A 27,228-nucleotide genomic window follows, 5' to 3' on the forward strand; every position below is an offset into this window, starting at 1 on the left:
GTCTCGACTGGCAACCCATTTTTGCATTGTGCACCTCACCTAATTGTCGATCTTCGATCAGCCAGAGGTTTCCTCACACTAGAAGCTGAACGAGGTGCTCCTAAAAGGCACTTTTATCGAACCATTCAAACAGTCATAGTCTGCTCTTTTCTGACAGACACCCATAGTCATCTGAGCTTTACAGCCGTCCTTTCGTTTTTTTTACTTTATTGAAGCTTTCATCAATTGAAATTTTTCACTTTTTTCATTCCGTTTATATTTTGAACTTTGCACATTTCACAGCATGAAACAAACGTCATCGCTACCTATCCACCGCTCCAAGCCCGTGGAAATGACAACCTCGTTGATGAAGCGTTTTGTCACGCCTCGGATCGTCCGTGTGGCGTTGACGGTATTGGCCATAGTCAACATCCTCTACCTCTCAGCGTACCTCCTCGGTGTTTCCAGAAGTGGCACGCGAAGAACGAAAATCATGTGGTACGGTCGTAAAATGGCGGGCAATGCTGTATCAGATACCTCCGGGCAGGTCGAGGGTTTGCCAGAAACGGCAACCGTCGCCAAGCACTCGGACGTAGACGAAACCAATGCGGAACAGAAGCAGTTGTATCCCGTTCCAAAGGGTGTAGCGTACGAGAACATGAAACCGAGTGAAAAGATCAATGAAATTCTCAACAGAATCACCAACGATAAGGAAAAGTACTGGTTGGGCCACACTGAGTTAACAGACTACGAATTACGGATAAGAGTCAAGGACTTCTTGAAACAGAACTGGGAGAACAAGCCTACGATTTTCTACGATCCCAGATTCACACTTTCAGTCTATTTGAACGAGATCAAAAACCAATATTTGGTGAAAAACCCCAAAAATGAAAAGAGCAAGATCCACGAGATCGTAGTCCCTTTTGCCTGGTCTGACTGGGTGGATTTGACAATGCTTAACGAGGAGTTGGTGAAGCCCGAGAACGAGAGGAAAACCTGTGATTACATGAAAGCTGTTCATCACGCTCCAGCCAGAGACCCCAACTACTGTTTAAACAACGAAGACCTCACTCAGGACGAATTGGACGAGATGCAATTGCCATCTTCTTTCTATGCTCCTGGCTTTTCTATCAAGAAGTCGCCCACAAACAAGGCTTCCAACGAGGTCAGAATGTGGGAAGGAAAATCTCATTTGTTGACGTATGCTGCTAATCCGCTAGCAGTCATTTTCCTCAGTAAGGAAGGAGTTTACGAAGCTAAGATTGATGGAAAGCAGCGTATTGTAGATGGTGACCTTTTTGAACATTATTTACAGGCCAATGGCTATGATTCAGCTAAACATGGAGAAGTTCAATTTGTCATGAACCCTGTGAAAGAGTTCAAGTCGCTCTTGGCCAAGGTCAAGCCTAATCCCATGCTTCCAGAAGACGACTTATATGGAATGGTTGCTAAAATCAAAGACAAGAATCCCACCAAGTCCAAGGAATTGTACCTTCCACAACAAGCGTTCGACTATCAGCAGCCCAATATCGACGAGCAGCTCAAGAGTTACGACAAAAAATTGAAGATCTTATGGGATGCCAGCACGAACGAGTTGAAACATGACCAGGACTCAATCAAGAACAATCTTCTTTCCAGAAACGAAAAGATGTACTTCGAGGGATTGAGATACGCCGATTCGTTTTCTCCCAGAAAGGAAGAAACTTACTTCAGAATGGCTAGACTCAATTTTGGTAATGAAGAGAACGACCACGATGCTGGTTGGCATTATGAATGGCGTTTCTTCAATGGAGCCCTCAGATACATGAAACAAGGCTGGAACGAGGAAGAATTGTTGATTCGTGAAAAGGTTCTCTTGGATCGTATCTTGCGTAACTGGTTCAGATTCGCCAATGAAAAGGGAATCATTTCCTGGATCGCTCACGGACCCCTTTTGTCATGGTACTGGGATGGTCTTTTGTTTCCATTCGATGAAGATATCGATATCCAGATGCCAGCGCAAGAGTTGACTCGTTTTGCCAAGTTGTATAACCAGACATTAATTGTTGAAGACATCACCGAAGGTTTTGGTAAATACTTTATCGACTGTTCTTCGTTTTTACACCACCGCGGGAAGTCGTGGAAAGAGAACCATATTGATGCTCGTTTCATCGACATCGATACCGGTTCTTATATCGACATCACTGGCCTTGGTATCTCTGAAGAACAGGCCCCAGACAAGTACAAGGATTTGATTGAAGAAAGCAACAGCCGTGGTGCACCTAGACCAGTGTATAACTGCAGAAACTTGCACTTCTACTCTCACGAGGAGTTGTCCCCTCTCAGATTCACCATGATGGGAGGTGTGCCTTTGTACGTGCCCAACAAGATCGAAGAGATTTTGAACGACGAATACCTGAAGGGTATGTCGGTATACTACTACGAAGATTTCTACTTTGTGGACGCAGTGAATTTATGGATCCACGAGTCCAAATTGGACTTTTTGTTCGTCGGACAAGAATACAAAGACAGCTTCGGAGACACTGACCCAGAGAAGTTTTCAGAATTGGTTAAGACTATCAGTGAAGAGCAAGTTGTTCTTTTGCTAGAAAGAGACGAAGACATTCTTATGGAATACTACTTGACTAAGGACATGACGGAGTTGCACCGTAAGGAGCTTACCTACTTGTTTGACATGCCCAAGGGAGAGAATACGTTGATTGGCGAAATCGGCCATCAAAAGACACAGCAGGAGATTTCTAGCAATCCCGAATACCACAAGTTCACTTCGGAGCTCAAGTTCCAGAAGCCGTTCAGACGGTCTATCTTCAACTACGAGAAGATCGACAAACCCAAGCACCATGTAGCATAGACCAGACATAATAGCATAGTTAATAAATTAGAGTGTAATATAGTTCGCACGAGTAGCCTACTGTCAGTTTGAACCAAATTGACAGGCGAGTTCAAATTGACAGGTGAGTTCCCGGAGAAGGTGTAGACGAGACAATGAGAGAACCAGATACTTTCAGAGTGGTGAAATTTGAAATAAAATTCTGCCATCGAATTTCATGTAATTCTTAACTATGGGATTTGAATCGCTAGCCAACTTAGGCTATCCAGCGCAAGACGCACAGATGCAGAAGCACAAAGTGGAGGCTCCGAAGAATTTCGCTGGAGTGGCGGCTAAATACCAGAAGAGATCAGACAGACAAACAGAGAAACAGGCAGACAAACAGGCAGACAAACAGACAAACAGACAGACAGAAATATAGATGGACAGCAGTTTTTAGAGACGGCTGGTGCTCACCTTGTGGAATCTGACAATATGCTGGTAATTGAGAGTTGGGGCCGTTAGTCGTACCACCACGCCAGATAGATTGTCCAGATTACTGATTACGAGGGCTGCACATTACCACCTCAGACAAATCCTGCAAATTCTGGCCATCTCGGATAGGAGATACGAGGTTAGCACAAGATCGACAGACAAAGAAAGGATCATTTCCGACACAAAAATAACATTGAATCACCGAACAGACATTATTGCCACTACAATAGCAACAGTGTCAAGTCGATACGATCTGTTCATGGCCATTGTTGGTGTTCGGTTTCCATCTCTTGCGATTTATGTTAATCCGGGAAGTCTGGAAATGAAATGGAATTTGCAAAGCAAGGCGAGTTTTCGCGGCCACAGACAGACACAGATAGACCGAATCAAAGCTACGGACAGGTACGGACAGGTACGCGGACACAGACACGGAGCTACAGCTACAGACAGATGTAGATCGACCGACTTAGATAGATCCACCAACAGCAGTACAGACAGAAGCACAGATACAGACACAAACTTCAGATGGATATATACAGACAGATGAACAGACACAGAACAATAGACACTTTTACACACAGAAGGCCGACACAGATGCTCGCTGATTTCCCGGCACAACAGACACTTGCAGCCCACAATGTGGTGGAGTCTTGGCAGTTTACACAGAGCCACCTAGGCTGTTTTTGTCGTCCAATTGCAGACTTGTCGCGGCTGACATTGTGGCTATTTTATCAGACAACAAAACACGCGACACGGAAGCCAGACAGATTGCTTGCCAGCAAACAAATAACAACAGCAGCTCGAGCCATGGATGTTGGCTCGCTTAAGGTTATCTCGGAGTTGGTAAAAATAGCTCGATAGAAATAAAGCTGTATACAGTGGAATTATTGTCTGTGAACTGATTTAAAATCTGTGAACGAGTTAGGTTTAGTATCGTGTGCCGTTTGCAGTGCATGAAAAAAAGAAACGGAGAATTCCAGGGGAGTCCTGCATACCGGAACTCATTTGCAGAGACAAGCACCGAGAATGAGTTCCGACCCTGCACTCATCGATCACGCTTTCAAGTATTTTTGTAATTTTGAACCAGTCTTTTGCTATTTATGTATTTGTGTGCAGGCTGTATTGTCAGACTCGATTTATTTATTTTAGTATTTTTTGTTCTTTTTTGTTCAGTCACGGGATCAGATTCTTCTTTGATAAAAGGTTTACTTTTTCTTTTCACACAAATAGATATCAAAGCTGGTTGTCGTTCTACAGCAGTTCAGAATAGTTGGTTGAAATATCCAGAACTTCGTGAAACAGACACAATTTTTGGAGTTTACCCACCTTCGTTTGAACCCTCGAAAAAGTAGAAACTCACGACGTTTCCCCAGTCTTTTTTGGTTGCTCTATCTCGATTTTGATAGAGTAAATTTTTCATAAAAACTCCATCCCATCATCAACTTTCAACAACTCATCTTCATTCACAGTATTTAACTCAATTTCGTGACTTTCGTTCAGTATCACATCTCAATAAGAATACCAGTATGCGGAAGTATTTTTCCATGGTGAATGAACGAGTGGTCAAAACGGCCTTTTTGCTGGTGTTGCTCATCAACGTCTTGTACTTTGTTAGGGTGTATTCTTCTGAAGAAATCCAGCTCACACGTGCTGCTCTTGCTCATGCTGCTTCTACAGTCTTTTCCACTGACGACCAGATCGAGTTCCCCAAGGACGTTCCGTTGGAACAGATTACAGATTCCAAGCAGAGAGTCTCGTATCTTTTGCACGAAGTAGACGAGAACAAAGATGGCAATTACTGGTTGGCCCATACGAACGTGAAACACTCGAGTTTGAAAATCAAGCCCAGCGACTTTTTGCCATCTGATTCTCCTAATTGGCTGAATCGCCCCGAGCTTTTCTTTGATCCCAGGTTCACCCTTTCAATCTACTTAGATGAGTTAAAGCACCAGTTGTTGAGTAGAAACCCCAAAAATGAGAAGTCTCTCGACTCTGTGATCCTGATGCCATTTGCATGGTCGGACTGGGTCGATTTGACAATGCTTAACGAAGAGTTGTCGAAACCTGTTGATGAACGCAGAGACTGTGAATGGCTTCAATCTCAAGTAAATAAGCCTACAAAGAGACCATTTTTCTGTGTAAACCTTAAGGATGCCACGGATGAAGAAATCGAAGAAACAGGCATTTCCAAAGAGAGCTTACCTGGTTTCTTGGTAAAGACTTCGCCCATGAACAAAGCTCCTCATAAACAGGTTATGATGCAAGGAAAGGCACACTTGTATGCCTATCAACAGAACCCATTCACCATTATTTTCTTAACCAAAAGTGGTACATATGAGGCCCAAATTAGGGACAATCGTAAGAGACTTGTACACACGGACATGTTCGAAAACTATTTGAGCAGAAGAGGAATCAATCCAAATCATTTGGAAGACTACGGCAATGAAATTGTATTGAATCCCCATGATGAATTCTCAAGTTTGTTGACCACTGTTGCTCCTAGACCTTTGAACTGGGATGACGATATTCACAAGATGAATGCCATCACACAGCAAACGGAAGTCAATGCTTCTCGTGAATTGCATTTGAATCCCGAATCGTTCAACTACAAGCACGAGGCTGTGCTCAAGCAGTTGCACGATTACCAGTATCGTTTAGACAAGCTTGAAGAAGCATTTTCCAACGAGTTACGTTACAGCCCTGAAGTTTTCAACGAGTTTTCGCTTGATCGTCATGAGTTCAACCACTACTCTGGTCTTAAAACTGCATCGGAAACTCCAATTCAAGAGGAGCCAACATACTATAAGTTAGCTACTTTGCTCAAGAAGAACGGTAATGTAGATGCCGGCTGGCACTATGAATGGAGATTCTTCAACGGTGCCTTAAGATTTATCAAAGACGATACTTGGACCATGAACCAGTTGGAAATCAGAGAACAAATCATCTTAGATAGATTGTTGCGTAACTGGTTCAGATTTGCAGAACAAAAGGGCATCATCTCGTGGATAGCCCACGGACCTCTCTTATCATGGTATTGGGACGGTCTCATGTTCCCATTCGACATCGACATCGATATTCAGATGCCTTCAGCTGAATTGAACAGATTATCCAAGCTCTATAACATGACGCTTGTAGTCGAAGACATCGATGAGGGCTATGGTAAATACTTGATAGACTGTTCTACCTTCATTCACCACCGTGACATGGCATACAAGGATAACCACATCGATGCTCGTTTTATAGATGTTGACACGGGTACTTATATCGACATCACTGGTGTGGGTAAGAACAACGAGAACCCTCCTCCGGAGTACGACAGCTATATCAGAAGCAAGAATGCTAAAGGAGAATCTGTAGAGTTGTACATGGACAGAAGAAAGCACTGGTTGAACTTTGAGAAGATCAGCCCCCTCAGATACACACTGATCAGTGGGGTTCCAGTGTATATTCCAAATGATGTGATGTCCATGCTCAACACTGAGTATTCCCATGGTACTTCGGCTTTCCACTTTGATGGCTACTACTATGTTCCATGTCTTAGATTATGGATTCAACAAGACAGAGTAGCCAAGATCTTCAACGAAAATGACTTCAAGGTCGGCGACAAAATCGACAGAGACAAGCTTCTTAACTTGGTGGTAAATATGAACGATAATGACAAAGCCAGACTACTTGAAAGCGACGAAGAGTTACTCATGGAGTATTACTTGACTCATAAGCACACTGGCTTGCACCAATTAGAGAAGAAGTTTCTCTTGGATGCTGGTTTGCAGCATTCCATTATAGATTTACACGATAACTATGATTACCATATGTTGACGTCCAACTTTAAGATGGGCAAGCCGTTGAGAAAGTCTTTGTTTGATTTCGAGTACTTTGAGAGATTTGAACACGATGAGTACGAACCAGCAAAGGGAGATGAGCCTCCTAAAAAAATCATTAAGCCAAAGGTCAAATCACAGAGTTTGGCTGCTGGTAAGTTGGAGCCTATAAAGGTTGTTCCTAAGCCAGATCCTATAGCTGAACTCTTTAAGGATCAAAAGCCGGCAACTCCAAAGGAACCCGAACAACCAAAGGTAGCTGAACAACCAAAGGTAGCTGAACAACCAAAGGAACAACCAAAGGAGCAATCAAAGGAACAGCCAAAGGGTAATGAAGAACAAAAGGTACCGCCTAAAGAAGAAAATAAAGAACAACAGGTATAATGAGTCCATACACCTGCTAATAATCAAGGTCAATTAGAACATTTCGCATTTACGTCATTTTGCTATTCGTAGCATCCATGTTTCACTGTATATTAGAATAAACGTTAGAATATAAGAAGTTGTAGTTTTTCGCAGCCATTTTTTTGACCACTACTGAATGCAAAGTGAGAAAATGAAAGTGAGTACAAGGTAAACATAGAAATCACACAAGGATATTCTTGGTTTATTTACGTAATTGCTCAATTAAATAAAGCCCGTATTCCTACCTACATTTATCAGGTTCCTTATAAATTAGGTAGAGGCTATGTGCGCGACATTATGAAGATAAGAAGACATCGCGACATTTTCCCACCACCTCTATCAAAATGAAATTTAAGAAAGCTGATAGTCTAACCATCACCTTTTTTTTATCTACAATTGCATCGATATGGTTCCTGTTAGAACTTTCGGCAGACTCCTCTTGCCGCGCGTTCAAGCGTTGCGATTATATGCGACCTGGAAACCCAGAGCGACTCCCAAGAGAGCATACGCGTCGTCTCCAGTCTATACGCGTGCAAGCACTACCAAAAGCGCAGAGAAAACGACTTCAAAAGCTTCTGAAAGGGAAATTCAGGAAGAAGTGGAAGATCGTCAAGATGCAGAAAGTAGCTCCTCCACATTCTCATTTCTGGATTCGCCTGTCGTTACCAATAGCAACACCAACATCCTTGAACCCAGCACTAATAACAGTAGTACTATCTCAGCTATTAATTCTGATGTCCCAATTGACTGGTCTGGCTCATTTCACGGATTGGGTTCCAGCCCGTTTGCTCGTGAAATAGCCGATATTTTGTTGGCCCCCATAGCTGACGAGGACATCGAGATTAAACCGGACGGGTTATTGTATTTGCCAGAAATTAAGTATAGAAGGATTCTCAACCGTGCATTTGGACCCGGAGGATGGGGTCTAGCCCCAAGAACGGAGTCGTTTGTAACTTCTAAACAAATTAGTAGAGAGTATGCACTTATCTGTCACGGACGACTTGTTAGTGTAGCCCGCGGAGAACAAGACTATTTCGGTGGAGAAGAGAAAATCACTACTGCTTTGGAGGGGTGCAAGTCAAATGCCTTGATGAGATGTTGTAAGGACTTAGGCATAGCCAGTGAGTTGTGGGATCCCAGTTTCATCAGAGCATGGAAGAAGAAATATTGTGATGAGGTGTTTGCTGAGCATGTGACTACCAAGAAGAAGAAGAAGTTGTGGAAGTTAAAGAAGAACAAGACGTTGGACTATCCGTATAAGATTGCTTGAGAGATAAGTAGAACAGGTGGTGTAGTTGAAGCAACGGAAATAGTGTTTTAAAGATTGATAGAAGAAGAAGAAGTTGTAGAGGTGAGTAATTGTAAATAGAGCGATCTAATGGTTGCGAAATAGTACATGTAATAGAAAGATAGTAAAAGTAGAAGAAATATAATTAAATCACAGAATGGAATCGTATTTTAAGAAGGATAAGGACTATGTTCTAGAGCTTCAGTTGCATTTGCTTCTTCCGTTTTTCAGCTACCAGTTCAAGTTGTGTGGAGTATGTTACAATTCTCTTGCAAATGGCACTCCTTCTGTTAGTTATATTACTTAATCTACATTTAATCTCTTTCGATGTTTTATATTGGTGTACAGAATGTAATGCGGTGGCTATCGACCAGCCATGTCTATCGAAGCACGGCGACGAAGTAGACACTAGACTGGACTATTTAGGACGTAGACATAGGCCGAATCTAAATCTATATCTACAACTAGACAATACTAGAAATACCTAGATATGGTGTTATACCTAGATCTCGTCCAGTATCTACAAGTGTGGAAAGTGTTGGTAAGTTACTTGTGATGATATGCAGAGTTTATGGCTTGAAGATACCACGGCCAGCACCCAAGCCGTCCACGGTCTGAGACAAAGGTCTTCTCTTCCATACATCCCAGAACTGCTGCTTTTCAAAGTCCTTGTCGGTGTTGGCTGCTTCAAACTTGACATTCTGGCCAGCTGAAGATGGAGACTGAGCCCAGTAGGCGTGGTCGACGAGGGCGGTGATAGAGGCACCGGCAATTCCAGTCAACACCTTGTGCTTTGGTGGCATCGACTTGAATCCTACAGTTAACACAGCCAAGTTACCGGTTCCTACAGCCCAAAATGTATTCCAGCCATCATTCTTCTCTCTCAAGTTAGTGATGATACCTTTAGCGGCAGTAGCTACAGTGGCAAAGCCAACAGCAGTGAGTGGCAATTCAACCTTGAAGGTTGTTCTCTTCCACAAGTACAACCAGGCGTACGCTCCAACGGTGGTGTAGAAGCCAAATTTGAAGATCTGTAACGTTTCCTTCTTGGTGTCTACTGGCTTCCAGGCAGGGTAGGCCGAGGCATTGGCCCAGTTGACAAAAGGCGTGGGGAAATGGTTGGTGGAATCCGCATAGACGCGGGCTCCAGACTCGGACTCGGACTCAGACATTGTATAGTAGAATATAAATATAGAGCTATCTATACCAACAAGTAGTGGTGATTGTGAGTTTGTATCTTGGATTGGAACAGTTTTTTTCTACCAATCAAAGAGATGATTTTGGCGAGCAGAAATTCATCATGTGACTCAAGAGGTGTGATCAGGTCACCAGCCACAAATCATCTGATTCATACAGAAGTCGCACTCATTGAGTAGAATTCTATGAAAAGATTTTCAACTATTTTTCAATTTTGCACTGGTGATTTGACGTCAACTTTATATTCATTCTTCCATTTTCTTCCGCTTCCTAATTCTTGTAGAGTCGTCTCTCCATATACATCATGAACAAGACCTTCACCATTTCGGCCGTGGCTGCTACCGCGCTTGTAGGCTATGCTGTGTGGTTCGACTACCAACGCCGACACTCGGCTGACTTCAGAAAGAACCTCAAGAAGAAAGCAGTCTCCCAGAAAAAGAAGTCGGAAAAAGCCGAGGCTGAAACAAAGAAAAACAAGATAGAATTGCTCAAGAAAGCCTTGACCGAAGACTTGGCTGCCAATCCAGTTCCTACCGACTTGAGTGAAAAGGAGTCTTTCTTCATGCAGCAGGTGGCTTTAGGTGAACAGTTGGCTACTAAGGAAGAAACCAAGATCGACGCTGCCATCTGCTTCTACAAGGCTTTGGCTGTCTACCCCAACCCAACCGACATCTTGGGAATCTACCAGAGATCGGTTCCTGAAGATGTTTACGAACTTGTGGTCATGATGGTGGCTTTCAAGCCTCCTCAGTCTGTAGCTAACATCGTAGGAGATGCCCCAGACACCAAGCCTAGAGAGGATGATTTAGATTAGATAAAGACTGCTCTGCACACGAAAGAACCGAACCTGCTGGAAAAGATCCATGGATTGATCTTCGTATAGTGTACAACTTGTTGCTGATCTAAATCATCTACAAGTCTTGCTATAATAGGATTAATTTCGATTTAATTTCGATATTACGATAGACTGGAACGACTACGCATCCGTTTTCAGTTTTCTATTCTCGATTTTATACAGATCGATATCGTCCCAAATTTCGGACGATATTGTTCGTTTGTCTATTTGGGCAGGTCAATTCGTCATCTATTCCGCTACATATTTGTCTGCTGCTTTCGTCTAAGCCATTTTTATTCTGTCATCACACATCTATTTATCACCACCACCATTGTACATACTTTCTCTTTAAGAGCAATACAAGAACTCATGGATTCGTTTTGTGTACAGTAGCACATGTTCAATTCACAATTCAGACTTAACACACTGTAGTCTAACTTTTAATCAAAAAGTGTATTCGCACTCTTTCATGAACAACCGGTGAATTATCAATTCTGTGTATTTATAGATCTGGATTCAGCTGTGCCATGCTATCCATACTTCTCCTCCTACCGCTCTATTTGCTTACGGCGCGATGCGCAAACATCACCAACTCCACCATCCAATCTCAGTACAATTCCAACAATTTCCAGTACCAGGGCGTAGCCATCGGAGGCTGGCTTGTGCTTGAGCCATATATAACGCCGTCCTTATTTCTTGCCTTTAACCAAACGGCGAACACCACAGAGAAGGATATTCCCGTGGACGAATATCACTATTGTAAGAAATTGGGCTACGAGGAAGCTGAGAAAAGACTAACTCAGCATTGGGACACGTTCTACACCGAGAACGACTTTGCCGACATCAAGAATGCCGGCTTGAACATGGTGCGGATCCCCATTGGATATTGGGCTTTCCAGAAACTCGATGGCGACCCATATGTTCTGGGAGCCCAGGACTACTTGGACAAGGCCCTAGAATGGGCCAAAAACAACGATCTTAAAGTATGGATCGATTTGCATGGAGTTCCGGGGTCACAAAATGGATTTGACAATTCTGGATTTAGAGATATCGGATACCCTGGCTGGTTCAACAGTACAGAAAACGTGAACTTGACAAAACAAGTTCTTCACCAAATTTACCACAAATATGGTACTGGAGAGAACGCCATAAATTATAGGGACACCATTCTCGGTATTGAAGTCGTTAACGAACCCTTCACTCCAAAGTTGTCGATGTCAAGGTTGCAAAGTTTCTATATAGACACCTACATTGACTCCAGAAAAACACAGACTCTCAACAATACAATCGTCATTCATGATGGGTTTGAGGGGATTGGCTATTGGAACGATTTCCTTGCTGGTGGAAAAGTTTATTCCAACAGTAGCTATCTCAACAGTACGAATAGCACATCCAAATTCCTGAAAAGGGACAATTACTTCCCATTTAATGCTACAAATATTACAGCTGTTGCTTCAGCAGAAGTTTTTAACGTGTTGATTGATCACCACCATTATGAGGTGTTTGCCTCTTCAGTTGCTTCGAACATCACGACACATTTGCTGAATATTCGAGGATACAGTCAATCTATCAAGGACGAGTTAAAGTATCATCCGGCTGTAGTAGGCGAGTGGTCAGCAGCCTTGACTGACTGTACACCTTGGCTCAATGGAGTCGGCCTAGGAGCTCGATACGCAGGAGAAGCACCCTATGATAACACTACCAAGGTGGGAAAATGTGACAACATCAACAATTTCGACAAATGGACCAAACAGCAGAAGAAAAATACCCGGAAATTTATTGAGATACAATTAGATCAGTACTCTCGTTATTCGAACGGGTGGATTTTCTGGTGTTGGAAGACTGAAACCACCATCGAATGGGATTTCAAAAAGCTTGTAGAGTTGGACTTGATGCCCCAACCGCTTAACAATTTTACGTATATCGTAAATGGAACAGATACAGATCCTGATAGTGGAGCTTCTCTTGCAAGGCTCAGTTTGTTTATCCCAGTGGCACTGGTCTTGATGTTCGTTGCTTTTTTTTAAATACAACTAGATAATGCTTATAGATAAAGATTGTACGACGGTCTTCAATTGATGAAAGTTGTGAATCTCCGAAATGGTTGCAAAATAAATACGAATAGTCTAAAATAGTTGCGAAAAATCAGAAATCAGCAATCAGCAATATGCATAAAGATAAGAAAAAGAAAAGACAAAACACTTCTTGCAATTCAACGGAGCTTAGACGAACTGAAGGTAACTGATTACTGTTACAGTATGATATTGACATGGAATTCGTATGCTTTTCCACTACTGCCATTCATAGGTCAAGAACCACAAAACCACTTCGTCTCCACACACCTGAAAATGATGAAAATGTGAAAATTCACGTGACCGGCCCCGGTAATTTCGTGCTGAATCATATTATGACTCTTTTAATTTCATCGTTACTTTCACCAATACTACACTTAACAAACTCCATTCCATTCAAAATGTCCAAGTCCGTCAATGTTGCCATCATTGGTTCTGGTGTTGTTGGTTCTGCCTTCATTAGTCAATTAAATGGATTGAAAACAGCTATCAAGTACAACGTAGTATACTTAGCCAAAACGTCTCTGGAAGCTCTCTATTCTTCTGACTACCAGTCTGTCGATTTGAGTTCCTACAAGACTTCTGCTACTAAACCTACCTTGGGATTAGACGAATTGCTCAAGTTCTTGCAAGGAGCCAAGAAAGCAACCATCTTGGTGGATAACACATCTAATGCCTCTATTGCTGACTACTATCCTACTTTCATAAAGGCAGGGATCTCTATTGCTACACCTAACAAAAAGGCCTTCTCTTCTGATCTTAAGACTTGGAACGAGATTTTCGCCAATTCTGCAGTTCCTGGAGCAGGTTTGGTAGCCCACGAAGCTACTGTTGGTGCTGGTTTGCCTATTATTGGTCCTTTGAGAGACTTGATCACCACTGGAGACAAAGTCGACAAGATCGAAGGTATTTTCTCGGGAACTCTTTCATACATTTTCAACGAGTTCTCAACCACCGAAAAATCAGATGTCAAATTTTCAGACGTGGTCAAGGTTGCTAAGAAATTGGGTTACACTGAGCCAGACCCTAGAGATGACTTGAACGGTTTGGATGTCGCCAGAAAGGTGACTATCTTGGCCAGAATTTCGGGCTTTGAAGTCGAGTCGCCAACTTCGTTCCCAGTAGAATCATTGATTCCAAAGGAATTGGAAGGCATTGAAAGTGCTGCTGAGTTCTTGGAAAAGTTGCCTAACTATGATGCCGATATCCAAAAGATCAAGGACGAAGCCTTTGCAGAAAACAAGACATTGAGATTCGTAGGACAAGTAGATTTCAAGGCCAACAAGGTTTCGGTTGGTATTGGCAAATACCCATTCGACCACCCATTCTCTGCTTTGAAGGGCTCTGATAACGTCATTTCCATCAAGACGGAAAGATATCCAAACCCATTGATCGTTCAAGGCGCTGGTGCCGGTTCTGAAGTCACTGCACACGGTGTTTTAGCCGATACAATCAAGATTGCTGAGAGAATCGCGAACTAAATCTATGAGTCGTTATTCATTACATATATACATATATATTTACAAGACAAACTTTCAACTTTTCAACTTTTCAACTTCTATTACTGAGGAAGATCCGTAGGCATCATATCCAAGGGAAACTCTTCTCGCCAGTTGCTTTTCGCTTCGCGGAACAATTCTTTCAAATAATCTTCATTCTGACAAGCAGACCTGAAGTTCAACATAACCTGTTGGGAATTTGTATTGTACGTCGTGATGCTACCGTCAAAGTCGGGAATTGATGTGAGTGTAGTATTCACTCTGGTGATATGGATATTATTGGGAGCAAGGAAAAAGTCTCCATTGTCACGAAGCTCAATAATATAAGTGCCATTTTTATGAATATATTGGGCATATTGAAACGAAGGTTTACCCCAACTGTATGAGATTTCAATACTATCTTTCAGAAAGAAAAGAGATGATCTGTTATCCAAGAGGAATTCAAATTTCTTGAGGAAATACAAGTGATAGTAAAACCTATTCTTTCTGAGAATCTTCACATCCAGGAATTCAGGATCAACAAGAGGGTTCACGCAAAGTTTGATATCGACAAAGGAGTGGAACGGACTGATCAGAGGAATATTACATAGCTCTTTCCAAGGAGTTTCCACTAATTTCAACCCATGTCTCTCGCACAATCTGGACCAGTTGGTAATGGCTTCGTCAATAAACCTTCCCGTGGTACTTAGCCATTGCAATCTGATATGATAACAATGCTCTGGATTATGAACTCTGTCATAATGAACGGTAACAATTTCGGGTCTGAATGATTTACCTAAACTGTCAACATTGTACTTAACGGCTCTGCTTAAGATGAACTTCTTTCTTCTTCTACTTCCTTCTAATGAAGATGCTCCAGAGTCTGTAATTAAGGTACTAGTTATTCTTTTCAAATCAAGCGGATCTTGCAGGGGCAAAGCTGGTGAAGAGAGTGATTCGACATCGGAATTGTTTCTCGTATACACTGGAGTATTGGAATCGGTGTCTGGCTTTTCTGAAGAAGTCTTCTTGATTCCAAACCAGCCTTTCTTCAGCTCGATATAGGTCTTGTCGATGTACTCACTTTCAAATTCATAGAAGTAGTAACCATCCAAAAATCCATGTCTCAGTTCAACATGCTTGAACAAGCCCTTGTTCATCAACGACTGACCATAGCTTGTGGCTTCGTCCCTGGTCTGAATATCTTCAAAACATTCCAATAACCACGAGACCAACTCACTTCCTAAGAAACAATGCAAATGTCTCTTGAAATGCCACGTTCTATCAACTAATGGTAGACCAGTAGACCGGGTCTGCAATTCCTCTGCTAATTCAGAAAGTTTAATACTCTTATTGAATCTCATGCTCTCTGGAATCATAAGTCCAGCCTGATTTCCAGTATTGTCAAAGTTCTGTGCCTCCTCATTCAAGAAGTCGTACAAGTTGCCAGTGTAGAATACAATTTCAGGCAATATTTCTTCTTTCTTAGAAGTAACCTTCCTCTTCAAATACTTTCCTTTTTCAATCATAGCGATCAACTTTCTTAAGCCTTCAACACGAATTTCTTCGTCTGTCAAGTTCTCATTGGTAATATAGAAAGCGTTCTTAGGAATAGGTGCTGGCATTACAACGAACTTCATTTTATAGAAATCCTTATTTGCATCTGGCATAGCATCTTCATACCCAGCTAAATATTGGTCGAACTGGTTCCAATTGTACATCTTTGGTTTCAGATTGATACCATCAATTTTCGCTGTGGAGTATTCATCAGCATAACGAGTTCTAATTAATGGAAAGTAGTTGGTAAGTTTGGCTTGGCCAAGAGTGATCTTGTTTTCTTCATTAGTCACCGTCTTATGATACAATTGGACATTTAAATTCCCGTTGTAGTCAAGATAGATACGATGTATCTCATCTCCAAGAGACATATAAATTCGTGCTCCGAGTGAGCTGTGCCTTGGCAAATACTTTATCAAGCTTTCCACATTGCCAGCTGGCTTGCGTTCACTTTCAGCTTTTTTAACTTGATCACCAAAACAAATTTGGAAACCTAAAAGAAGTCTCAACTGAATCATTTCACGCATCAATTCGTGAGTTGTTTCAAGTTCCAAGTAGTTTTCATAGTTTAGCAACACATTGTAAATTTGAAACGTGTACTCAGTCTCTAATATCTTTACAGACGGAAATACAGAGGTTGTAATAGGCAATGCGGCTGGAGACTGCAATGACCTCCACTTCACCAATCTACGTCTGATTTTATCTGGGAAAGCATTACTCCACCTACTCACATTGGGATACAAAAGTGTATCTGCACGGTATTCCTGAGAAGGGTTTTCAATCTCAGTCCAGAAGATATCAGTAGGATTCTCAGATTCGTAATCTACGTTCCCTGAACCTTTACTCTGAGATCTGCGTTTCGAAAAATCTCTATCTGGACGTTTCATAAGGTGACGAGACTTACGTTCCCGTTCAACAGATTTCGTTGTCCTAGGTTCTGCAGGTGTAGAAGCTCCTGTCTCAGTTTTGAATAAGGAATCACTCTTAATCAAACGAGGCGAATGTGTTTCTTTTCTCAAGATATCCATGGATCTTTTGCTACTTATTGATCTGGTGCTAGAAATCAGCGGGGCTAAGGAAGAAATAGTGCGATCATCAGAAATCTTATTCAAATTGTACAACGTCGACAAAGCCTCTCCATTGCTATGTGTAACAGTTCCCAACACCGATGAATTCGAGGGAGTCAATTCGGTAGGCTGCAATCGAGTTCTGTTGTTGAAAATCAACGAAAGGGTCGCATTGGCATTTTTTAAGGTTGTGGGTTTGAATTTGGAATTGTTCTTTTCCTTTATTTCATAACTGTCTATTGCCTTTTCATCGTTTTCCTTTATATATTTTCTATGATTCACCGGTTTGAAAAGGTCGTTATCGTAGTTATCCATGGCTTCTATCATAGTAGGAGCCTTTTGGGTAACTTGAAAGCGATCTATTCTGATCTGATTCATATTGTTTTCCATGACTCCCATCATTTGCAATTCATAAATCTTGCAACGAGGGATCCACAGATTTGCAGACTGGTTCAGATCTTTGTAATAAGAAATATCACACCAGTTAGGAACGACGTGCTTTACTTTGCCATCTTTGGAAAAACGAAATAATGGGACAACATGAAGAGGAGGTTGACTCAAACAAATGATGTCCAATCCATAATCAATTGTGGACATCTTCTTGCTTGTTTCAAGCATGAGCTCATAGTCAACATCATATATACCTGTTCCTGGAGTTACAACGATATAATGGTTCAAGGAATGCTTAAGATCAGTGTTAATGAATCTGTTGTTTGCCAAGGTCATTCCCAAGTTGACTGCTTCCAATATGTTTCCTTTCACAGAAGGGAGAGGTTCACCATCCATAGTGTAGTGGTTTGTATCTTGCTGATTCAACATGATATCACGTTTGAAGTTAGCAAACTCCAACCGCAAATTGGCCATAATCTTATCCCAGTGAAAGATGTTAACCTGGTCTACGACAACTCTGAAGTAGTCTCTGCGGTTATTGGGTCTCTCACCTTGACCCAAAGTTGTCCACGGTATATCAGTCAAATCCATGCTGGTGAACAAGACTATTGTGATTGCATGATGGGTATTTCTATCTCTCCATCTTTTAAACATCTTGGGAAACAAGTTGTTTACAAGCTTATGGAACATAATTTCGCCATTTTCTTCAAAGTGCCACATTTCCCGTGACAACTGTACCAAAACGGTGAGCTTTGCACTTTCAGATCTGAAAGTGACTTTCGTATTCTCACCAATGTAGCCCGAGAAGACGTTCCGTCCATTCTTGTAGATATACTTTACGATGCCTGTCCTGTTGTTTAGGAACAATAGTCTTTTGTCGATGTGTACACACGAATTCACCAAAGTGGAAGAAAAGTTCCACATAGAGTCTCGTGATAAGTTGACGTCTTTGATAAAGATTTCTACGGAATCAGCTTCAACCTTAGCCAAGTTCTGAATCCGTTTGATCTGCACTAAACTACGAGGTGGAATATCCAACAATTTTTGTAACGGATTAGATATCAACGAAATCTGGAACTTAGACTTCGCTATAGGTACAGCTTGACTCGCTGGTTCTTGTTGGGGGGATTCGACCGATTGTAAATCATCTTGCGCAGCGGCATTATTATCTCTTATGTTTCGATCGTTGATGACGAAGAGCAACTTTTTCAGATCTTCGGTTTCCAACAGCTGTAACATATACACTTGTCCGTTTCGCACACCTCCTGGTATGGCATTGGAGTCGATTATTACATCTTCATCAGAAGTTCTAAGATCATGAAACCATACTGTTAGAGGGATAGGGTCCTTAAGATTAGGTTGGACTGTAGACGTCTGCGGAGTATCTTCTCTTATAGTAGTTGCTCCTAGGGATTCGCTGTTTTTCGATATTGACCGTACCAAGTTGGGGGTCTGAGTCTGATGAATTTGTTGTTCAATTGGTGCATGCTTCTTTCCTACAGTTATAGTACTTCTCATATTTCTATTCATAAAGTGGTTACCAGAAGAAGAAGACGTTACACGGGAAGCTCCTATTTGAATACTCATCTGGCTGGCAGACATTGAGTTCATGGAGTTGGACTTGGATAACGACTGTGAGCTCAAGACATTACTGGACCCAGAATGGTTTCGCCTTGACTGGCCCCCGGAGTTGAAGATTCGCGCATGCTGCATTTCTGTGGGTGTTTGAAGTTCTGGAATTCAATTCAGAGATGTTATAAACGGGGATGGACTGTCAATGTATGTATATGTCTGTTTGTGAAAATTGGATATTCAAGTAAAGAAAAATTTATCAAAAATGGATAACTGAAAAATACCCTTTGATGGAGAGTAAAATTAAAAATCAAGCTAATTGAGTCGTTCTAAAACGACCAGGACGTTCTGAAACAAGGTATGGAAGACGGATGCAACTTACAGACTCTCGAGCTGTCCCTGTGTGAAATGTCTGAGGACAGGTAAAAGAAAAGAGTCTCTTAGATAACTCTATATTGATTCTTTTCGGTTCAATTTTTTGGTGCGAGTAGATTTTTTAGATCTAGATCTAGTGGGGAAGATAAGTGCACAAGAGAAGGACTGTTATCTAATTGTCTATATATTGTAAGAACTAGAACTATATACATGGAGATGTCGTATGAACTCTAAGATTGTTTCTGTTATATATCTGTGCTCTTATTTTTTGATTTCACTACAAACTCATCAATGTACCATTTATGGAAACGATAATCATCGGTAGCCAACTCCGGATGGAACGAGGTTCCCAAGATGTGCCCTTGTCTGACAGCTACAATAAGCTCGTGGTCGATTTTGCCATGGTTCTTCAAGCTGTGCAATACCTCTATAGGTGCCTTGTTATTGTAATTATTTTGTGAATAGAATATTGAGTCTGATTCAGACTTAGACTCTGTAGGTCCATCGTGCAACAATTCTGTGATTACAGGTGCACGTATAAATACAGTCGGAAATGCATGGCAATCTGGGATAAACAGGCTGAAGTCTAATGGAGACTCAAAAGAGTCTAGCTGTCTGCCAAAGGCGTTTCTAGTGACTTCTACATTGAGGCCTCCCAACAACTTTTGTCCTACACGGCCATTCTTCAACTGCTTCGACAAAAAGATCAAACCAGCACAGGTTCCCCAGATAGGATTTTCCAGCTTGACGTAGTCCATCAAAGGCTGCAACAAGTTGGTCCTCTCGGCAATGAGAGAGATGGAGGTGCTCTCGCCTCCTGGAATGACCAACGAATCACATCTCCGGAGCTGGTCTTCGGTCTTGACCTCGATGAACGTGAAGGTAAACTTGCTGTACTCCTGAGGATGCGACTCTATGACCTTCTGGAAGTATTCAATGTGTTCCCTGAAGGCTCCCTGGAGCGCAAGAACCCCAAGAGTGATTTCTGTGGATGTAGTCATGGCGAAGACAGTGCAAAGTGAAGAATAGTGAAACAGCAAACAAAAAGTAGTGTAAAGTTAAGTACAGAATCTCAGTATGGAGCAGTGGGAGAATGGCTGAAAAGGAGATTAAGGCAATTCCTACGACTCAAAAAGTAGCCGTGATGTCTGCTCTGAACAGCTAGCGAGATCCAACAGACTTTATACGCCAATCTACAGAATCTACAGAATCTACAAAGTAATCTGAGTCAGGAATTTTTCACTTTCTCTCAATTGATAACGAAATACGACTCCCAACCGCACTTTCCCCTCAAGCGTATAGGCGCTTACAGTGCAAAAGGACAGGAACTGCATATCGTGCTGATTTGACTCTGGCTTCTGTGAGCGGTTTCCCCGGTTTTTGATAAGAAGCCCTGCAGTGTCCGGAGGCAACGAAGGTCTCCATCACGGCCGGAGATTTTGGAGATGTGAGACTCTTCAGGTGGCAGAAACCGAAGCAATTCTTGAGCTGACCACAGAAATTATACCATTCCACTTCCTGCCAGCTCTAGCGACAGCAGAAATCTGGGCCCAGTTTTGCGTCTCTCGACCTTTCGCTGAAAATTTTCACATATTCTCTTGTGATTTCTTGGAGATTTGCGCCGAAGTCAAAAAGTGACTAAGTGTCGGCGCTGGAGTTTCCGCTACTGAACGCTGGTCAGAAGATCTCGCCTTTGCTTGCTCTCCATGACTAATAGAATTTCATAACGTCACAATTCACCGTTGTTCCTGTTAGTGAGTGTCTATCCGAATCTGATCTCGGCGAATTTTCAGGTTGAAAATTAATTTTCACTTCTGCTATATAAATATGGCTTTACCACGAATTGTAGACGGTAGCTTTTTTGTAATTGAATAGCCAATTCTTCTCTTTTCTCTCCCTCTACAACCTCGTAATTGCTACAATGTCTGACTTTAAGATCAAGGCCGGTTTGGCCCAAATGTTGAAGGGTGGTGTCATCATGGACGTCGTCAATGCCGAACAAGCCAAAATCGCCGAACAGGCTGGAGCTTGTGCCGTCATGGCCCTTGAAAGAATCCCTGCCGACATGAGAAAGTCCGGCCAGGTGTGCAGAATGTCGGACCCAAAGATGATCAGAGAGATTATGGAGGCTGTTTCCATCCCTGTCATGGCCAAGGTCAGAATCGGCCACACCGTAGAAGCTCAAATCTTAGAAGCCTTGTCCATTGACTACATTGACGAAAGTGAAGTCTTGACTCCAGCCGACAAGATCAACCACATCGCCAAGTCCAACTACAAGGTTCCATTTGTGTGTGGAGCTAAGGACTTGGGCGAAGCCTTGAGAAGAATCAACGAAGGTGCTGCTATGATCAGAACCAAGGGCGAAGCCGGTACCGGAGACGTCTCTGAAGCCGTCAAGCATATCACAATCATCAAAAAAGAGATCGAGGATGCTGCAGCCTTGAAGAGCGAAGAAGAAATCGCTGCTTACGCCAAGCAATTGAGAGTGCCTGTGGCTCTTTTGAAGGAAGTATTGGAGTTGAAAAAGTTGCCTGTTGTCAACTTCGCTGCTGGTGGTGTAGCTACTCCAGCCGACGCTGCTTTGTTGATGCAATTGGGCTGTGACGGGGTCTTTGTTGGATCTGGTATCTTCAAGGCCAACAACCCAGCCAAGTTGGCTAAGGCAATTGTCAACGCAACCACTAACTACGACGACCCAGCCAAGATCTTGGAATACTCTACAGACTTGGGTGAGTTGATGGCTGGTGTTAGCATCGACTCTATCAGAGACAATGAAAGATTGTCCCAGAGAGGATGGTAAGACAACAATAAAGTATATCTGTTTATAGTATATCAAAAGTGAATTGAGAGATTTGTATTTGAAAGATAAACTCGTTTACATAATATTCATGAATGTTCATTATTAGTAATTCAATATTTCTACAAAGTTTTCTAAAGTATATGTTTGGAGTCCACGTCATGATCAAAGTGCTTGGCTGAATAGAATAACCACACGGCAAGACCAAAGATACCAGTGCAGCCCAAGACGACGCAGGCGTAGTTCATACTGGCAGTGCTCACAGGATAGTAGATGGGAAAGTTCAACCATATCATGATAAAGCAGATCCACAACACAGAGATGATGTTTAAAGGCATACCGAGCTTACCCAAGGAGAAGTAGGGCAAACTCTTTCCTTCTTTCAAGACAGCTGCGACCAGACTATCCTGGTTGTCAAACCTAACGTAGGGAGACATCGAGAACTTGGATCTTGTCAATAAGCACATTATTGGTGGAACATAGGAGAGATTGACACAGACCATGGCTGAACCAAGCACAGCATACAATGCCGTAGAAGATCCCATGATCATAGTACCTAGGATGGCACAGATTAGAGTTACAAACGTCAAGGCATATACTGGAGTCTTGAGAGTTTGCGATACTCTTCCAAAGTAAGTTCCAAAAGGAAGACCCTTGGACTTTGAAAATGACCAGATAAGTCTAGAAGTGGAAGTGTAGTAAGTGAAGGAGGAACCTACAAAGGTAAAAATGAAGCACAAGACACCAATGGTAGTGAGAGTCTTAGAACTGAAAGAATCATACATCAACTGAACAATTGGTTGCCCACCTAATGGGACACTGAGGTTGTCCATACTAACAATGCAGAACATGTAGACAATGGCTGCGAAAAGTGCAACCACTGCAGAAACACTGTTGGAAATCACCATGACCAAAGGAATATTTCTTTCTGGTTCGGCAATTTCGTCAGTCATATGAGCAGCCCCATCAAACAAACATACACTGGCAATACTTGGAAGAAGTCCCAAGAAGAATACCACCCCATTAGAGGACCAGCCTGTTTCGTTGATGATATTCTTGAACACGAATTTCGCGGACTGCTTAGGATCAGACTTTATAAGTAAAGTGATGATGACAAAAAGAGTAGCAAAGTTGATGATGGCAACCAACACGTCAATCATGTATGGCAAGATGACGACGAAGAATACGTTGATGAGGTACCCTGCTACAATAATTGCAACATATACAAGGTAGTAATGCCAGTTTTTAGGAACGTAATCCGGATGGTATATCTGAGCCAAAGCAAGAATAAACATGGATGCAACATATGTAGAGCTGATGCAAGCAAAGATCCAACCAGCACACGAGAGAATACCTGAAGCAAACGACAACACTCTCTTATACGCTTTGGGAGCCAAACAGTATGTCCAATGGACCTGAGCTGAAGAATGAGGATATGCGGAAGCCAATTCTGCCAATGAACAGCAGATGATCAAACTCATAGTAGCTGAGAGAATGAATCCGTATATCAACACCGGGGACCCACCGACCCCAATGACAGTACTTAAGAAAGTTCCTAATGCCAAAGGAGAGCAGATCAATGAGTATTGCAAAGCGCAAGTGCTCCAGAGACTGAAACGTTTCTCAAGCTGAGCTGGGTCTTTGAACTCGACTACTGAGCCTACAGACTTTTGGTCTACAGCCACTTGCGAGGCATCCTTTTCTGGGGAAGACATCGACTTGTTGTATGTTTCAGGGTTTTAAGTTATCTCAGGGCCAAAAGACGTTAACCAGATGGATCTGACAATGCATACTTCGTCATATATATGTATAATCTCTTCTACAATGGCTTCGCGTTATCTTTTGGGCTACAGCACAAAATGAAGGTGATTCCGCTAAGAGTGCTATCAATTCTGATAAGCCTCTACAATGGACCAATGCGGGTCCATAGATCTTCACTGAAAATCTCTCTGTAAGTCTAAATCTGCTTGTCGATATTATTCGCCTTAAAGAGGGAACTCACGCTCTACAAAATACTAAGCCCATAAACTTGCTGGAATGAGTCCAGGATGTTCCCGACTATTCTTCCTGACCCCATGAGGAGCACACTCAAACCTGGAAAAGTGGTTTGCCAGGTTCTCCTCCACTTGGGATTACGCCGTTCACTCCACAATACACAAATTCAGTGATCCCCCACGAAAATCCGAAGGAGTCAATTAAATGTCAACTAGCCGGTAGCGGCTGGAGAGAGAAAAAATTAGCGCTCACATCACCACACAAAAAATATTTGCAATCAATACTGAGTAGCTCTGGCCAGTGGAGTTGATTTCAAGTCCCAGAGGGAAACATGGAAATTAAATCAGGCACAGTATTCGATGTTGTACTATCTGTGGATCAGCAGCACTATCTCGGAAAAACTTTGCCTGAGAGCTACGGGCGGGTTCGGCTGTGATAACAAAAGGGCTTTTAGCGGCATTTCCATAACAGGCAATCTCATACACCAGTGACATTGTGGCCAGGATTGGATCGCATATGGCTACATGCACTAGGTGAGGTCACTTGACTCAGGTTTCACGAGATGGGCCAGATTTGAAGACCTTTCTGGAAGGGGTAATGTGTTAAGATAAGGGCTGGTCTGGGCATTCAATTCCGCACGGCACTTTCTTCTGTCAATCTCACAGTTAAGGCGCGGAATTAGAACTTAGATAGTCAGAAGTAGACCTAAAGCTGAAGTTCGTGGCAGATATTCGTTATCAAAATGTCACGTCTTAGCCAAGATAGCCTATCTGCTCACAATAAATAGTGGAGGTCTATTGGCAATATCCACGATAAGATTGTCTCAGACTGCCTGGAAGATTTTCAGCCCGGAATCTGAAAAGGTACCGAAGCCTGCGGCAATTGCACAAAAATATAAGTAAGGAACAAAAAGAATTTCAAATTTCGACCGGTTTGGGGTACGGAATCTAACAACGATATGCCGACCACACCTTAGATAACGAGGGTACCTACTCGCCTATTGTGATGCAAGAGCCTTGAACCCCAGATTTGGACTGCAGTTTTTTCACCTCCTCTATTCTTTTGCTAGATATAAAAGCATCGACTCTGGCACTTACCAGATTAGACCTAGCTAGATTTGCATTTGACATCAGTTAATAGAGAACAAGTCGATAAGGTGGTTGAAATAGTCATTTCGTTTTGCTATTCAACTTTAGAACCGACATTCTTCATTTTATAAAGACTTGGGCTTTTTTATTGTTCTTAGTGGGATTAATCTATAGCTATGTCACTTGATAAGAAAGACCCTGGTTCGGTCATTGATGTGGAGAAGATAGGCTCCGTCGATAGACATTATGTTTCTACCGGATTCGATGATTTCAACGATAAACTCGATCCTGAAAAGTATGGTCAAACAAAGAGAAAATTATCTTCCAGACATGTCAGTTTAATGATCATTGGGCAGAGTATAGGGACAGGGTTGTTCATCGGTCTTGCACTGCCGCTTATGACGTCGGGGTCGCTCTCTTTGTTCATAGGGTTCTTATTCTGGGCCATTCTCATGATCTGGCCGTTGATGCAAGCTGTTGGCGAAATGTGCTCATACTTGCCCATTAAGGGTAGTTTCTTGCACTACTGCGCCAGATGGGTAGACCCAGCTTTGGGCTTTGCTTGTACCTTAATCTATTTGTACACTTCGTTGATGTTCATTTGTCTTGAAGCAGTTGCCGTGGCGTCAGTCATTGGATACTGGACTGATATCAGCAACGCAGTGTGGATAACAATCACCATTGTGTCCTACTTCTTCTTCAACATATTTGGTGTCAACTGGTACGGTGAAATCGAGTTCTTCTCATCTATGCTTAAGGTATTGTTGATCGTAGGCTTGATGTTTTTTTCCTTGATTTCCATGTGTGGTGGAAACCCTAAGGGAGACGCCTATGGTTTCCAGCACTGGAAGGAAGGAGGACTTTTCAAGTCGTATCTCGTTCCTGGCTCAACTGGTCAATTTTTGGGTTGGTGGAATGTTCTCATCTACGCTGCTTTCTCCTGTGGTGGTCCAGATCTTTTGGGCTTGATTGCCGGTGAAGTTTCGTTGCCCAGAAAGAACATTGGTTTGGCTGCTAAGAGATCTTACATTCGTATCTATCTTTTCTACTTCGGTGGGATCTTCTTCATGAACAGTTTGTGTTCTTCCATCAACCCAGACTTGGTCAATGCCAGAGAAGCCGGTGCTGTAGGTGCTGGTGGCTCTCCTTGGGTCATTGGAATCAGAGCTGTTGGAGTTCATGGACTTGATTCCTTGGTCAATGCCTGTATTATGGCCTCAGCCTGGTCCTGTGGAAATGGGTTCTTCTACGGTGCCACCAGAACTGCTTACAGTGCCTCTTTGGCTGGTTACCTTCCTAGATTCTTTTCTAAGTGTACAAAGAACGGGGCTCCCATCTACTGTGTCATGTTTTGTTCTGCTGTGTCATGTTTGGCCTACATGAGTGTGTCTACTTCTTCTGCTACAGTGTTCAACTGGTTCATTAACTTATCAACAACTGGTTTGTTGTGTACTTATATCTGCATGTGGTGGTGCTATTTCAAGTTCAGAAAGGCATTGCCTGCCCAGGGCATCGACATCAAGAGCAGCTCCTACATCTACTATCTTTCGCCAAAGTTTGTCTACCCATACATGTCTTACTTTGGACTTTTCATCAACATTTTGGTGTTGTTCTTCAACGGGTTCTGGATATTCTTCCCTGGCCAATTCTCGGCTGCAAACTTGTTGACATCGTACTTTGCCCCAGTATTCTTTATTGCATTATTCTTGTTCTGGAAGGTTTTCAAGAAGACCCACTTCAGAAGTGACACGGAAGCTGATATCACCACTGGTAAGGAAGAGATCGACGAAGAGGAAGAAATAGAAAAGGAATATTACGCCAACCATCCCCGCAAGGAGGGTATCATTTTCAAGATCTGGTACAAGATCGCCGACTGGTGCTTCAACTAGAGAAGCCCACAAACATCAGATTGCTTTCAGAAAGGATAAATATTTCCCTTTCTAATCTATACAGAGCTTGTAGACTAATGAATATTTAATGAAAACGATACTGTAGATCAATGCCGATC

The 27,228-nt window shown here is 42.4% G+C and overlaps 12 protein-coding genes across 12 annotated transcripts; 8 read left to right on the forward strand and 4 right to left on the reverse strand. All coding sequences in view use genetic code 12, as the record gives it.

Moving 5' to 3' along the window:
- Nucleotides 1–331: 331 nt before the first annotated feature.
- PICST_35459 (predicted protein) lies at nucleotides 332–2,830 on the forward strand (the record flags this gene model as incomplete). The annotated part of the gene is made up of 2 exons (XM_001383338.1): nucleotides 332–533; nucleotides 627–2,830. The coding sequence occupies 2 exons, from the start codon at nucleotides 332–334 to the stop codon at nucleotides 2,828–2,830; spliced, it is 2,406 nt and encodes an 801-aa protein (XP_001383375.2).
- A 1,710-nt stretch (nucleotides 2,831–4,540) lies between these two features.
- PICST_82620 (predicted protein) lies at nucleotides 4,541–7,601 on the forward strand. The gene has a single exon (XM_001383339.1). It carries the CDS (start codon nucleotides 4,810–4,812, stop codon nucleotides 7,486–7,488), a length of 2,679 nt encoding a protein of 892 aa, XP_001383376.2. The 5' UTR covers nucleotides 4,541–4,809; the 3' UTR covers nucleotides 7,489–7,601.
- Nucleotides 7,602–8,236: 635 nt separating this feature from the next.
- PICST_57386 (predicted protein) lies at nucleotides 8,237–8,779 on the forward strand (the record flags this gene model as incomplete). The annotated part of the gene is made up of 1 exon (XM_001383340.1): nucleotides 8,237–8,779. A coding segment is annotated over one exon (543 nt), but the record flags the coding sequence as incomplete, so codon positions are not given.
- A 345-nt stretch (nucleotides 8,780–9,124) lies between these two features.
- On the reverse strand, nucleotides 9,125–9,969 carry PICST_65396 (predicted protein; the record flags this gene model as incomplete). The annotated part of the gene is made up of 1 exon (XM_001383700.1): nucleotides 9,125–9,969. One exon carries the CDS (start codon nucleotides 9,967–9,969, stop codon nucleotides 9,367–9,369), a length of 603 nt encoding a protein of 200 aa, XP_001383737.1.
- Nucleotides 9,970–10,275: 306 nt separating this feature from the next.
- Nucleotides 10,276–11,243, forward strand: PICST_82752 (predicted protein). Its single transcript, XM_001383341.1, has one exon. The coding sequence runs from the start codon at nucleotides 10,299–10,301 to the stop codon at nucleotides 10,806–10,808; it is 510 nt and encodes a 169-aa protein (XP_001383378.1). The 5' UTR covers nucleotides 10,276–10,298; the 3' UTR covers nucleotides 10,809–11,243.
- Nucleotides 11,244–11,410: 167 nt separating this feature from the next.
- Nucleotides 11,411–12,856, forward strand: EXG1 (exo-1,3-beta-glucanase; the record flags this gene model as incomplete). Its single annotated transcript, XM_001383342.1, has 2 exons — nucleotides 11,411–12,206; nucleotides 12,276–12,856. Coding segments are annotated over 2 exons (1,377 nt in total), but the record flags the coding sequence as incomplete, so codon positions are not given.
- Nucleotides 12,857–13,302: 446 nt separating this feature from the next.
- On the forward strand, nucleotides 13,303–14,382 carry HOM6 (homoserine dehydrogenase; the record flags this gene model as incomplete). Its single annotated transcript, XM_001383343.1, has 1 exon — nucleotides 13,303–14,382. One exon carries the CDS (start codon nucleotides 13,303–13,305, stop codon nucleotides 14,380–14,382), a length of 1,080 nt encoding a protein of 359 aa, XP_001383380.2.
- Nucleotides 14,383–14,409: 27 nt separating this feature from the next.
- PICST_82645 (predicted protein) lies at nucleotides 14,410–19,344 on the reverse strand. The gene is made up of 4 exons (XM_001383701.1): nucleotides 18,834–19,344; nucleotides 18,528–18,767; nucleotides 16,817–18,476; nucleotides 14,410–16,759 (listed from the first exon to the last, which is right to left on the reverse strand). Exons 1-4 carry the CDS (start codon nucleotides 19,104–19,106, stop codon nucleotides 14,463–14,465), a joined length of 4,470 nt encoding a protein of 1,489 aa, XP_001383738.2. The 5' UTR covers nucleotides 19,107–19,344; the 3' UTR covers nucleotides 14,410–14,462.
- A 241-nt stretch (nucleotides 19,345–19,585) lies between these two features.
- On the reverse strand, nucleotides 19,586–20,341 carry PICST_57121 (predicted protein; the record flags this gene model as incomplete). The annotated part of the gene is made up of 1 exon (XM_001383702.1): nucleotides 19,586–20,341. The coding sequence occupies one exon, from the start codon at nucleotides 20,339–20,341 to the stop codon at nucleotides 19,586–19,588; it is 756 nt and encodes a 251-aa protein (XP_001383739.2).
- A 920-nt stretch (nucleotides 20,342–21,261) lies between these two features.
- On the forward strand, nucleotides 21,262–22,140 carry PICST_57750 (predicted protein; the record flags this gene model as incomplete). Its single annotated transcript, XM_001383344.1, has 1 exon — nucleotides 21,262–22,140. The coding sequence occupies one exon, from the start codon at nucleotides 21,262–21,264 to the stop codon at nucleotides 22,138–22,140; it is 879 nt and encodes a 292-aa protein (XP_001383381.1).
- A 131-nt stretch (nucleotides 22,141–22,271) lies between these two features.
- On the reverse strand, nucleotides 22,272–23,852 carry PICST_30629 (predicted protein; the record flags this gene model as incomplete). The annotated part of the gene is made up of 1 exon (XM_001383703.1): nucleotides 22,272–23,852. One exon carries the CDS (start codon nucleotides 23,850–23,852, stop codon nucleotides 22,272–22,274), a length of 1,581 nt encoding a protein of 526 aa, XP_001383740.2.
- A 1,544-nt stretch (nucleotides 23,853–25,396) lies between these two features.
- Nucleotides 25,397–27,109, forward strand: PUT4.1 (Proline-specific permease (Proline transport protein); the record flags this gene model as incomplete). The annotated part of the gene is made up of 1 exon (XM_001383345.1): nucleotides 25,397–27,109. One exon carries the CDS (start codon nucleotides 25,397–25,399, stop codon nucleotides 27,107–27,109), a length of 1,713 nt encoding a protein of 570 aa, XP_001383382.2.
- Nucleotides 27,110–27,228: the final 119 nt, after the last annotated feature.

Source organism: Scheffersomyces stipitis, chromosome 3 (genome assembly GCF_000209165.1).
Source record: "Scheffersomyces stipitis CBS 6054 chromosome 3, complete sequence".
Taxonomy (NCBI): Eukaryota; Fungi; Ascomycota; class Pichiomycetes; order Serinales; family Debaryomycetaceae; genus Scheffersomyces; species Scheffersomyces stipitis.